Here is a 14,829-nt window from a genome sequence, read left to right as displayed (position 1 = left end):
ATATATTTTTATGAGACTGAGTGAATTCATTTCCAAAACAGTTTGTTTAAATTTCCTGCCAAATTAAACTACTAGAAATGTGAAAACATTACCATAGCCTTATCTCCTCCAATGTTAGATAAAAAAAATCACATAAAAACTGGAGATGGATTTTTTTTGTTTAGTTTTTGTGTGCGCGATTATTTCTTTTAAATATCCCAACCCACTTATTATGCACAGTTGGAGCTTCAACCAAAGGGTGATAATACTTGGCATTGCACATTCCCTTACTACACATCTAAATGTGACATGCTGTATGTATAGGCTGTACTACCTCTCTATGTATGTATATATAGCAGGTCTTAAGCTCAAAATATACAGGTATGAGAGCTGAATCACAAATACCGTACCAATCTGGGTATCTGAGTCATGCCAAGTCACATTGCTTCAGGGGTAGTTAAGATGGTCTTAGTTCAGATCAGTTGAGATTGAAATATTTTAGACAACAGGGAGAGAAACAAATTCCAATGTCTTGTTAGGTTGAGAGCCTTTAGTTTTCAAGATAGAAGATGGTTTAGAAATAAATGGGGAATTTGGGAGGAACTTCTTCACACAGAGGGTGGTGAAAATGTAAAGCTCAATGCTGAAAGCTATGCTTAACACCAAAAGTATTTAGTGTATTTAAGATGAACTTGATGCATAAGTGAAGGAGAAGGGAATAGAGGGTATTGGGAAGGGGAATAGGAGGGGTCAAGGATCATGTGGAATACCAACACTGGCAATGATTAGTTAAGTTGAATGATCTGTTTCCATGCCTTACATTCTATGCAATTCCTTGTAATTCTGTGGTTCAGTAGAGGTTCCTAAAACTCATGCACAACTTTGGAGATTTCAATCCTCAAATCCAATTCACGTTCAGAGAATCAGAGTTTATCCAGATGCTCACCACTATATCATTGGGACAACCTCCTGATATGAAAGGCTCTATACAACTGTCATTTGTTGTTGTTATGAAATTTAAAATTCCAATTTTTTTAAAGTTGTAATAACTTACACAAAAGCAATTACCATGATAAGGCAATTCATAGATCAAAAAATTAAAAAGGCCACAGACTCAAATCATACCTTATATAAAGGGCAAAATGAATGGCTTCATATAATGGCAACTCTTGTGATGAAATTCTGAAAGACATGTTTCACCCTATGGCACCATCTGCTTTGGTACTTAATATTATTCTTTTTATGAGACTTCATTCTGAAAAGTAGCCCTTACATTTACATAGACTGTATGGGGTCAAAACAGCCCCACCAATTAGTGGTGGTGTTTATACGCCATTTGAGTCTCCACCTACTCATTACTCCCTCCTATACTCTTCTATTCCTCCTCTCCCTCATGGTATATCTAGCTTCTCTTAAATGCATAAACACTATTTGCTTCAACTATCACTTTATGCAGCAAGTTCCACAATCTCACTACTCTCTGAGTGAAGTATATACTCCTAAATTCTCTTTTAGATCCCCTAGTCACTATCTTATACTTGTGACCCTCGGTTACAGATTCCTAGACAAATGGGAATAGCTTATTAATGCTAACCTTATCAAATCCTTTTTGCAATTTTATACATCTCTATTAGATTCCCTCTTAAATGTCTCTTCTCTGGCAAAAATACCGAACCTATCCAATCTACACTGATAGGGGTAATCTGCCAGTCCTGATATCATCCGAATAAACCTACACTTTACTGAATCCAAATTTATTGAGATGTCCTTCTGATATCAAATGCAAGGAGTATTGTTATAATATCTATTGTACTGGTATGTAGAGGCTGCTTAATATTCAGTGTTTTTTTTATATAATGTGATACCCGAAAGAGTCTGTAACATTAGTTTTCAAACAGAAGTGCACTATTTAAAAACCCTTGTTAATTATTTCTTTCCAACTGTTCATGTGAACAGTTAACATTTAAAAGTCACTTTGGCATATACCTCCCTGTTTCTGAATCATGGTGGTAGAAAACTGCAACCCCGTGCTTTAACAATGTTGCAAAATGTGCTCAAGCTCATGGACAGTCCCAAATTGCAAAAAAGATTTGATAAGGTTAGCATTAATAAGCTATTCCCATTTGTCTAGGAGTCTGTAACCGAGGGACACAAATATAAGATAGTGACTAGGGGATCTAAAAGTCCAGTGCTGTAGCTCAGTGGTTAGTGCGCTCACTCGCAAGCAAGAAGAATTGGGTTCAATTCTCGGACAGGGCGAAATGTTGGGGAAGTCTCCTAACTCCACATGCCTCTGTTTACCTAGAAGTAAGTAGAAAGCCGGTTGTTAGTCGATTGTCGAATCGCTTTACAGGAACAATAATCCGTTCAAAATTAATTAATTATTAACCAACAGAATGGTTGGGCCTTAAAGCCAACTCACAATTGTCATATTGCGGGATACCAGCCGTATCTTGATTGTTTGTATTGAGGTAAGAGAGTATGCAAATCCCTGACTGTCCAGTGCCTTGGGATGTCTTCCTGACGTGAAAGGCACTGTACAAATGTAATTTTGTATTGTATGCTGCCAACTTGACTCCAGTGTCAGCAAGTACAATCCTGCACACTGTAGACTGCCTTTGTTCCAACCAGTGTGTAGGTGGGGTGGGGTGGGGGAGGCAAGGCCATAGACTAGTCCATGTCTTTAGTGACAGACTGACCATTTTTCAATGTGTTCATTATCAGCAGTGTCAACATCACAAGTTGCACTTTTCACCATTTCATGACTAACAACACACAAGAAGACACTAATTACCAATCATTATGAACTGCTTCTGAATATTGAGTGGTTTGGGAAAGGGGAGAAGGGAAGAGTTTCAACTTCCTTTTCAGAAGGCAGCAGCACCGAGCACTCTTGACTCAGACACCAAAGAGATGTAATCATTGTTATTGATCAATGACTGCCTGCTTGTCAAGATTGCACGTTTTTCGAGCTTTAGAAGTCTTGTGTGCCACTTTGATGTAAAATGTCAAATTATCACCACTTTTACAAAGCACAGATGCAAGAAAATAATAGTCATAAACTTCAGATACTGTTAACGTAGCCACTGTTGACCCTGACCATGTACAGAAAAATGATTACTAGTTTTCTATTAAAGTAGATGGATGGGATCAAAGGCAAGTGATTAATCATTAATAGATGATAGTGGCACTACAGAACTAAGCATTATATTTTATTCAGGGTCATGGGAATGAATCTCTAAATTCCAATCCATGCAGTGTGTTTTATTGCTCTTACTCCATTCCTTATTTTCTGCTAGCCACAGAGAGGAAAAAATATTTGCCTTTCAACAACAACAACAAATTGTAATTACATAGTTCCTTTAACGTCATTAAGATGTTCCAAGGTGGCCGACGGTCAGGGGTTTGCACCTTACCTGGGGATTGGATAATAATAATAATAATAATAATCCTTGCATTTGATATAGCGCTTTTCACGTCAGGAGGACGTCCCAAAGCGCTTCACAGAACACACTGTAAAGTGAATTGACTGTATATTTGTGGGCGAACGCGGCAGCCAATTGCGCACAGGAATGTCCCACAAACAGTCGTAGATTAATAATGACCAATTTATTATTGTTTTTGGAGGGATTATTATTAGGCGTGTGGAGTAAGGAAACTTGCCCAAGGTTTCGCCCTGCCTGGAATTGAACCCAGGTCTCTCGCTTGCAAAGCGAGTGCTCTAACCACTGAGCTACAGGACTCCACTGGATATAAGGACAGCTCAAAGAACTTCACATGCATTACTATAAAGTTTAATGACTATTTTGTAAGAGAATACTAGGTGCTAGCCAGTCTCAGTTGGTAGCACTCTTGTTTCTGAGTCAGAAGGCGGTGGGTTCAAACCTCATTTGGGGACTTTGTAGGCTGTAGTAGGCTATACTCCAATGCATGTTGGAGGATTTGTTGAACCAAAATCATTTCCATCTGTTGAGATGGACATTAAAGTTCCCGTGGCGCTATTCAAAAAAAGAAGGGAGTTTATCCAATCCTCTTGATAAAATTGTCTATTCTCTTTATGGCAGTTTGTGGAATATTGGGATTGTGGAATACTCGCCTATAAAATACAGTCAATTCACTTTACAGTATATTCTGTAAAGCGCTTTGAGACGTTTTGAAGATATAGCGCTATATCAAATGCAAGGATTATTATTATATTACTGAGTGCAAATTGGCTGCCATGTTTGTCCGCAAATATACAGTCACTACACTTTACTGTGAAAGTACTTTGAGATGTTTTGACAAATATTATACCAAATGCAAAGATTATTATAGACACTGCATACTGGGTTTTAAATTATACATCTGAAAATAAACACAAAAGAACTAAGAACTTTATGATTCATAGTTTTGACAAAATGCAGTCATGTGTAAAGGGGATATAACATTGGTAGTTTGTGCCAATAGATAAATCATTCATGCTTACCATTATTTATGGCAAAGTATTACCAGCCAGGGAGACGATGATTTTGCTAATCCACTGAATTGATAATGATAATGTAATGGTAATGTCAGTGCCTGAACAGAGGATTGTCTCAAAGCAAAACATAAAGTGACTGAGGATGATAATCAGAACAGAATGGGAAACAAGCAGACCATTTCAGTCAAAGTAGTCAGAAATAATATAAACCTACTGAATCATTTCAATTTATTTAAAACAAAACTTGTTGAAAATGAGGAAGAAGGAAATAGCGGGATATAGGATAAGAGAATAGGAGAGGTGGAAGCTCATACGGAGTATAAACATGACACAAACCAGTTCAGCTAAATGGTCTGTTTCCATGCTTTCTATTGCAGAGTATTATTAATCCTAAGTGAGTATGGCTGGTTTTGAAGAAACTTTAAGCTACTCTTAATGTTCAGAGGATGGTAACTGAAAATTGGTTAAACTCTATTACCAACATTTACTTTACTTTAATAAAATTACATTTTTGAATAAAACATTTCACATCAAGTTTAAAGATGCACTTTTAATTCAATTTAAATTACTTAAAAGTTCAGAACAGCAATTAGGAGATCCACTTTTTTATATTCTTAGTCTTAAAACCATGTCTTAAAATATAAGATTGAGAGGGATCTGGGAAAACATTCAATCTCAAATTTATTAACTCTTCATAGATCTTTATTCCCAATGCCTCTTTTGTCATATCTAATATCTCTACTACTATATCTGTACATCTCTCTCAATTGGCGTTCGAAAGGAATATACCTCCAACAATTCCTCAGCATTGCATTGGAGTGTCATCGTAAATTATTAGCTCAAAGTCCCTAAGTGGGGCTTGAATCTAGAAACTCCTGACTCAGAGGCGAGTGTGCGACCAACTAAGTTGGGCATGACCAGCATCTGTTTCTGGTGTACATTAGTAATCAGAATCAATATGCATATGGTATATTGTTGAGGTCTGAAGGGCTATGAGCGGGGTTATGATCCTTTGCATTCTTGTAATATGCAATGTGTTCATTAATTACACAAATGTTTATTGTTAATAAAAAGATAAAAGAGGGTGATGAAACCTTGCATTAGCTTCATGTATTCATATTCCTGACCAAGACTTTAAATAATAATCCCTCCAAAACCAAAAACAATAATAAATTGGTCATTTTCAATCTGTGACTGTTTGTGGGACATTGCTGTGCGCAATTGGCTGCCGCGTTCGCCCCCAAATATACAGTCAATTCACTTTACAGTGTGTTCTGTGAAGCGCTTTGGGACATCCTCCCGACGTGAAAAGCGCTATATCAAATGCAAGGATTATTATTATTATTATTATTATTATTATTATTATGTACAGTGTCCTGAATCACTGTGTTCCTTAGATAATCTAACACTTTAATTTCTCTGCCTTGAGTCAAATATGCTGGCAGAAGCTTTCATTGTGATAAATGAGAGCAATTGTGTTCAAAGCAGGCTTCTCGACTGCAGAAGAGCTGCAATTTTCAGCATCTAACATTATGAAAGTCTGTATTTTTGAAGCTATCCTTTTGTGGATTTCCAGACATAAATTGTTCTGCAAAATACTTCAGCACTAAATAGGGTTAAACAATAGTGGTTTGCTGCACATAATTGCAGTAAGTGAGCCCTCAAGAGATAAATACAACTGTTAATCTCAGTCTTTGATTTCTAATTCACTTATTTAAAAAAATCAGGAAATGGGCCAGACAGTGTGTAATTGATCCAGACTTTGACAGATAACACTATTGTGTTAAGTATAGGTCAGAGATCTCGCATTCCAGATAGATTTTGATTCAGGATAAAGTATTGCCTTCCACATACTGCTGAATGGAATGACTTTGATTTTGTTTCAGATTATTTATTAAATGAACCCAAAATCATGTTTTCTTTTTTAAATAAAATATTGGTATATTTAAGGAATCCACATAATATATGTTTGAGTAAATAAAATTCTCTGGGAAACCAATAATATATTGTGAAATAGAACAAAAAATCAAGTAATAAACAATTTAAAAGACTCAAAGATCAAGTATTTGGCTCAGTGTAGCCAAAGAAGCTGCCAAGATGAATGCATTTGCAACAGACAAAGTAATGTTACACAAGCCATTGAGCCTGAGGCATTACCCAAAGGATCTTCATCCTAGCAGCTCACAAAGCTTTTCAAGGTTTTTGCTGAATTGAATGTCTAGAGCTTTGCAGGAAGTCTGCCTATATCAAAGGGCAAGGCAAGCATTCAACAGCCACACAGCCTATGGTGCTCCATCAAAGGAGAGTAGGAGAATTAGAAAAATTGGCTGCCGTGTTTGCCTGCAAAAACACCTCAGACACTTTACAGTGTATTATTTGAGAGGTCATACTAATGTGAAAGCCACTATATCAAAAGTGAAAACTCTGTATTATCATGGGGCACATTAAGACTGGCTGCCAGTCCATTGGCCTCCAGATCATCAGGTCACTATCAACATTACTGACTGCATGTTGCACATATGCGCTGTGTAAGGGAAACACCACTGACATCACTTCCATTGTGCTGTAGATTCCTATACACACAAATGATAAGAACACCAACATTTTAAAAAGTGTAAAAGTGTCTTGTGTCCAAATTATTCATATACAGGGTAAAGAGCATTGATTATTGGTGTACATCAGAAAGCGCTCTGGGACGCTACCCCGCGTGAAGGGTGCTGTATAAATGCAAGTAGTAGTTGTTGTTGTTACACCAGTTATCACTGCCTGTCAAGGAGAGAACAGCCCTTTTAGAAAATTCTGTAATATTCCTTGCATTTGATATAGTGCCTTATCATTTGTGGAGTCCTGTAGCTCAGTGGTTAGAGCACTCGCTTTGCAAGCGAGAGACCTGAGTTCAATTCCAGGCAGGGCGAAACCTTGGGCAAGTTTCCTTACTCCACACAGAGCCTAATAATAATCCCTCCAAAACCAAAAACAATAATAAATTGGTCATTTTCAATCTACGACTGTTTGTGGGGCACTGCTGTGCGCAATTGTCTGCCGCGTTCGCCCACAAATATACAGTCAATTCACTTTACAGTATATTCTGTGAAGCGCTTTGAGACGTCTAGAAGACGTGAAAAGCGCTATATCAAATGCAAGGATTATTATTATTATGTCTTCAAAATGTTTCAAAGTGCTTCACAGAATACACTGTAAAGTGAATTGACTGTATATTTTATGGGCAAATCACAGCAGCCAATTGCACACAGCAGTGTCCCACAAACAGTCGTGGATTGAAGTGAGTAATTTATAATTTTTTTTGAAGGAATTATTACCCCCAGAAAAGCGTTCCACCAATCGACTAACAACCAGGTTCCTACTTTCTGCTAGGTAAACAGAGGCTTGCAGAGTAAGGAAACTTACCCAACATTTCGCCCTACCGGGAATCAAACTCAGGTCTCTAACCACTGAGTTACAGGACTCCACAAATTTGTCCAACTAATTTCCTGCCTTCAGCTTTCTATGCCTTAATATTGTCTTATAATCTATTTTATGGTATTTTATCAAATATCTTCTTAAAAAAAATTAATATAGATTATATCCATCAATTCCATCTTCATCTATCACTTCTGCAACTCTGTCAAAGAACTCCACTAGATTTGTGAGACATGATCTACTCTTCACAAACCATTGTTGACTCTCTCTGATCTGTGCATATTTATCCAGATGCTCAGCGAATCTCTCCCTAATAACAGATTCAAGTAATTTTCCTACCACTCGTGTTAAAGTCACAGACCTGTAATTACTTGTTCCTTCCTCTCTCTTTGAGAAGTATAAAAATGCTCCAGTTTCCCAAGTAAATCTGAATTTAGGAATTTTCTGCAATTCTGCATCTTAAATTTTAAGATAACACAATCTTACAGGCTGAAATTTAGGGTCTCAGTTGCTTCAAATGATACAAATTGACCAGGCTGTAGACTGGTGTCATATCACTCTAATTGTGTTATAATAAAAAAAGGACCTTTAGTTGTACAGACATATCAAAATGTTTCACAGAAGTGTGGTGATATTTTGTGGACAAATGTGGCAGCTCGTATCCAAAAAATAACAACAACTTGCACTTATATAGCGCACTCCACGCAGTGCAGCATCTCAGAGCGCTTAAAAACAACCACAAAGCGAATGAACAGCTTTATTTGGGGGGATTATTGGCCCAGACTCCAGGATAAATCGTGTTCTTTATTTTATCTACTTTGTTCTTGTGCAGGATTATGAGGATTCCTGTAATCTGGAACAGTTTGTGACTCGGTTTCTTCTGAAGGAAACAGTGAACCAGCTTCAGTCCCTGCAGAATTCCTTGGAATGTGCCATGGAAACCACCGAGGAGCAAACCCTTCAGGAAAAGTAGGCCCTGGCATTTACCTCACTGCTTTTTGTTGTTGATGCTGCTTTTTAAGAACTCTATCCTTATAAACCTCTGTATGTGAGGATGATAATTCTCACCGATGATAGCAATCACTTTGAATATATCAGATAGCGTGCTCCGTATAGTCTACAGAAATAATAATGAGATTATAGGCAGTGATTATAAATCAGCCTTCAGCCTGACACATTTGTTAGTGTTCTTCCTCTTCTATCGACCCCCCCACCCTCCCAAGAGTAGGCTAACATTTCAGTGCAGAGCTGGGAAAGCATTAGATTCCCAAAGATGCCAATCTTCGAATGAGGCTTTTAACTGAGGTTCTATGTGTCTATTCGGGTGAGCATTAAAGATCCCGTAGCACTACTCAAAGAGAGAAGTACATTCCTCATGGTATCCTGTCCAACAATACCCCAGTTGTGGGATATTCCTGTGTTAACATTGACTGCTGGATTCGACTACAAATACAGTCACTGCACTGTATGGAAAACTTTGTGAAGTATTTCAATGCAAGTATTTCAAATGCAAGGATTATTATGTGGGTTGAAATTCTACTCAGTTTTGCAAATGTTACACCTTTGGTGATGTGCAATTATAATGGAGAATATCCCATCAATGAACAAAGGTGTTACACAACACTGCCCGGAATTTCTGACCATTGATGTGCTTTAGCTGGAGTAGGTTACTAGGGAGGCTGATGGAGGCATTGGATTAATTTGCAAACCAGTTTGATGTTTATAACGCGAAGATGGTAGGTTAGAATTCTAGAAGAATTAAACCAATTGCGTTGAAGTGACTTCTTGATCCAAAGCAATCTTTGGATGCAATAATTAATGACTAGGCACACAGAGTGGTTTTGTAAATAGCGCTTCAGAATTGGATTAATTTACAGCCTCAAAATCGCTGCATTTCTATTTGTACATATTTGTGCAAGTCAGGTTTAATGATCTTTTTTATTCCTGGCTGTGCTGCTGTGCACAGAAGCTGGGTGAGGTCATGTTAGCAGACGAGATCAGTGAGTTTTGTTTTTCAGCCATGGTGCAGTTTTTGTGATGACTGGTAAACAATAGCTTGCTCTTCATCAACAGCAATGTTTAAAAAAAAGTGGAATGTACTGAGCAAATCATTTCTTTAGTGATGTAACCCTTTTCCAAAGAGATCTTTTTGTTCTTTATGGATGACTGTGTTTAGCAGTGTGATGTATACAAAAGATTATGAATGGCACTGCTGATATAATTGCACCACGTTTTCAGAAAAATCATCTGAAATCAATTGCAAGGAAATTTTAATCTCCAATAAGTAACTTTATGGGGGGTATTTTCTAATTGTCAATATCATTATCCAGTAAAAAATTACCTTTATCTCACAATAATTACCCTGTGAGATAGCGTTTAATAATTTTTTCTGAGTATTTTCTTTGGGATCGCAGAATATGTATAGCACAGAAGTAGGGCCATTAAGTTTGTGCTGCTGCTAGCTCCCCTTGTTGGAGCTTCGCATTCTAATCCCTTTCCATTCATCACATTCAAATCAACATGCTTCAGGTCCCCCACATTATCAGTCCCACCATTGGCAGCTAAGATTTCAGCCATTTTGCCCCGCTCTCTGGAACTCCATCCATCCTTCCGACTCGCTTCATCCCACTCCATGTTCAAAGCCCACCTCAAGACGTACCTCTTTGACCATGCTTTGGTCATCTTTCTTCACTGACCTTCTTCAAATCCCACTGCCCCCAATCCCAGCTCGGGTCCCTAGCCAGGAGAGTCAAGCACTTTGAGATGTCCTCCCATCATGAAAGACACTAAATTAATATATATTGTACTGTACATCCATTAATATTATTTTTCCAGTTGCATTTTAAATGTTTCAACTTCAACAACTGTCTTAAAATCAGAGCTAGGATGCTTAGAAACTAGATATGAAACCAATTCTTCATACAGTGCTCACACATGTGAAAAGCACTTCTCTAAAAGGCCCTAAAATCTTTTGGAATGTTTAAAAGGAAGTGAGAAATTACAGAAATAAGGATATTTACTGGCATGGAGAAAAGGTGGGAAAATGCGATTAAAAGATCCTCCATGATCTAATAAACTGACAACCAGACTCGATGGGCTGAATGACACGCCCTCCTGTTCCCATCATGTAACACCTATTTCTTCATTTTGGGGATTTCTTGTCCTCTTTCCAACCCTGAAGCTATTGCAACAGCAACAACAAAAACAATTTGCACTTACATAGCAGCCTCCACACAGGGTAGCATCTCAGAGCACTTAACAGTGGTGGAACCTGACTTTAAGCCTTTGGTGTTTGCTCATAACTTTATTTTTGAAGCTGTTCTTTAATTTTACAGGGGCAATCCACAGAAGACAGTTCAGCTGTGTTTAGTGATGCAATGCAGAAGGTTTGGGACAAATGAACCCAATATCATAATTCCACCAGTTTTACTTTCAAACTATAGACTCTCTGAATGCATTATTGAGCACTCATTTGTGTATCATCCATGTAAAGTGTTTTCCACTTGACAAGGAGCAAGGTTAATCTTAAGAGCCTGACTATTGAAGATGACATTACATATTAGTTGTATTTTTCCAGTAATTGCTTTTTGACATATAAAATGTGTTATTTAAACAGTGTTGTAGAATATTTACATGCTTCAAGTTGCAAGTACTGTACTACTGGTTACATGAGCAATTCAAGTATTAGGAACTTAGACAAGAACAATGGGGGCCTTACAAATAGATTGTTATATTTAACAGGTGTTATTTGTTGGCAGAGATTAGCTCTTTCTTTGGTACAGAGTCTTGTCCAGGGATCAGGAATGTATGATTTGATGTTTCTTGTACCCTCTGCAGGCATTCAGGCAGGTAATTTATTTTGGTCAGCCGGACATACATGGAAATTCATCACTATGATTAAAGGTGTCCAAACCAGACAACAACAACAGCAGCAACAATTTAAATTTGTACAGCGCCTTTCATATCAGGAGCATGTCCCAAGGCATGGACAGTCAGGGATCCACATCCGAGATGGTGGTTGGGATCAGGAGGGGCGGAGGGCAGGGAGGGTAGGGGTAAGACGTTGACCGAAGGCAAGGTCGAAGAGGAGGGTCTTGAGATGGGTCTTGAAAGACGCAAGAAAGCAGGCGAGGTGGAAGGACTGTGTGATGGAGTTCTGTAGGGCGGGGGCATCCCCTAATGGTGGGGCGGGCAAAGCAGGGACATGAAGCAGGCCAGAGCCCGCTGAGCGAAGGGAGCGGGCAGGGTGGTAGGGGGTTAGGAGGTCGCAGAGGTAGGGGTTGCAAGGCCATGGAGCTCCTTGAAGGTGAGGACTAGGATCTTCAACTGTTTCCTCTGAGTGATGGGATGCCGGTTGGGTGAGGATGGGGTGATAGGATCACAGAGCCTGGTGTGGGAGAGAGCACAGGTTGCAGAGTTCTGGATGATCTGCAGCTTGTGGAGGAAGGAGTTTCAAGACAGTTCCAATATATACTGCGTTTGGCAATTTCCCTTTGTCTGTAATAGAATGCACATCTCTCTCAGGACCGATGCACCCGTTTTACCTCCTCCTGGAAAATGTATGTACAGATTGGGAAGAGCCAAGGCTTGGAGAAGCCAGAGTGAGCATTGGTGCCCTGCTGGAGTTTAACCAGCTAAAATTACTTAGCTTTCTGAGAGCACTTTCTGACAAGCTTCCTGCTGTTTGTCCAGCCAGGACCAGACTACCAATTGGGGTTTTGGAGGGTTATTGCAGGATTCACAGGAATCAAGTGCTCAGAATCCTGGTCTCCAGGCGGTTTGGTCTGTTATCAACAGGACTAATGGAGTACCAAGTCTATCATAGAAGGTTGACTCGATTTTGACATTCCGTTGTCAAGCATCCAGTTTAATTCCAAAGAGGCCCCGCTTACCTCTCCTTCCCCCCTCCCGTACCTCTTAGTCTTTCCCTATCTCTACTCACAGTCTATGTATTAACTTGTTCAATTTGGAGAGTGTTCCTGATGCATTTTATCCACATATTTATTACAAACCAGGGAGATGGAGACGAGAAGGAGGGTTACCCCTTCAAAATATTTTATTTGTTAAAAAAAACGTTTAAAAAGGCACATTACATATTTTTGTGTTGATATAAAATCAGCCTCATAGTGATTGGTGGAGCAATCAAAATGTGTATGTTTGACAGGAATTTTGACAGACATTTTGTTTTATCTATCAAACATACAGTCACTGCACTTTGCAGCATATCATGGACTTTGAAACCTCCTCCTAGTGTGAAAGGTGCAAAACAAATACAAGGATTTTTTTCAGGAATGGTTGAGCAGGTTGTCCCAGGAATTCAGTTTCCCTCAAATCTCCTCACTGCAGTAAATGCCCCTTAACAATTCTCAACGTGCAACCGAGCGAGATGTGTGAAACATTGTAAATGAATTTATTGCCAAATAACTGCTGTACAAACTTAATGGGGTTCATTGGAACCTCTCTCAAATATCTCACCCTGGAATTCTGCATAGAACACGAAAGGGAATGGAGACGTAATACAGTGTGACAGGATGTTAATAGCTTCAGGGCAGCATCACTTGAGATTTCAGTCATTGAGCATTGTATCTGTTTCTGTATCTTCTATGCATGGTGTAGTGAATAAGCAAGAGTAAAGTAGGTCAGCAAAAACAGTCAAGCAATGCTGTCGGCAACACTTCACCACGTATTTTTGTGATGTTCAATTTAAGGTAGCTTGTGTAGAGCAGGGACCAGATTATTATTGGGGTCTAAAATTCAAAGGCTGTGAAATTTATGATATGAACTGTCATAAGGAATGTCTTTTAGAAAACTTTTCAAATTTCTTCCCTTTCCTTTAACTATCACCAGGCTGAGTTCAGATGTTGCTTACAGCTTCTACGGGAACCACTGCTTCCATTTTGATTTTTGACCCGCCAATCTCAAGTCTAAGCTGCTGTTATGGAGACAGAGTTTCAGTAAAGTGGAGGAAGCCAATTGAATTTAGCAGTTTTCTGGTCTGCCTGCTGCTATTCAGTGTTTTTAGGCCACAGGCCAAATGGAAGGAGGGTGAGATGGGAAAGTCCTGGAGTCTACAGTGAGAAGAAAAGGCTGTGCTTTTCTATGATCTCCAGGGACCACATGCTGTAAATGACATACATGCTCACGCATCTTGTTGTCATCACTAAATGTTGCAGTGATGTCAAGACATTGCAAGAGCATACAGACAACATTGGAATTTATCTTGGAGAGTACAAACGATGGTTCTTCTTGCTTTATTACAAAGTGGTCATGCTAGCAAATACAACCTACACAGTATATTTCTGCCATGATCCATGCCCTCTTATTTATTGAAGCTAATGTTTGCATAGGCACCATTGGTGAGAAATACCAACTGGGTCTTGATTTCTCTATTTATGTAGCAGTTTAGAGCACCCAGGATTTAGCACATTTTGAAGCTGGTTTTCTGTAAGTTCTTTTAAGAACTACAGAAAACAAACTTCAAAGTTAAGATTGAATTCAGCAATTTACCAAATTCTGGGACATTCCAAAATATTAACAAAAATAAGTACAACAACAATGACGACAACACCAAAATTACATTTGTATAGTGCCTTTCATGTCGGGAGGACGTCCCAAGGCACTGGACAGTCAGTGTTTCGGACCCGAGCTGGGGGTCGGGATTGGGAAGGGTGGAGGGCAGAGCGGGTCATGGTATGGATATGGGGTAGAAAGGATAGTTGAGGGTCATACAAGATGCCAAGGTTCCAGACTGACTTAGTAAGGTAGAGTGTGCATCCATGGATGGTGATGCCATCAGCACCTAAGTGCGGAGAGAGAGCCTCAGTCTTGTTGGCGTTAAACTGAAGAAACTTAGCTCTCATCCAGAGTCCAGAGTAAATCTAGACTCTGGTGAAATTTCTCCCATCTTCCTCAGAACCAAAGGTTACTTTAGAACTGAGAAAAATATTGTGTAAGCTCAAAGTGACAAGATG

The 14,829-nt window shown here is 38.9% G+C and overlaps 1 protein-coding gene across 1 annotated transcript in view; it reads left to right on the top strand.

Annotated features, from left to right (window-relative positions):
• The window catches only part of necab1 (N-terminal EF-hand calcium binding protein 1), a 93,754-nt gene that overhangs the window by 53,051 nt on the left and 25,874 nt on the right, over positions 1-14,829 (top strand). The window contains exon 6 of the mRNA XM_007903191.2: positions 8,691-8,827. Coding sequence (XP_007901382.1) covers positions 8,691-8,827 — 137 coding nt within the window. The remainder of the gene's footprint in view (positions 1-8,690; positions 8,828-14,829) is intronic.

This window comes from Callorhinchus milii, unplaced genomic scaffold (genome assembly GCF_018977255.1).
Source record: "Callorhinchus milii isolate IMCB2004 unplaced genomic scaffold, IMCB_Cmil_1.0 Scaffold2, whole genome shotgun sequence".
Lineage (NCBI taxonomy): Eukaryota > Metazoa > Chordata > Chondrichthyes > Chimaeriformes > Callorhinchidae > Callorhinchus > Callorhinchus milii.
The sequence above is the reverse complement of the archived record's forward strand: the minus strand, read 5'-3'. Positions and strand labels throughout refer to the sequence as shown.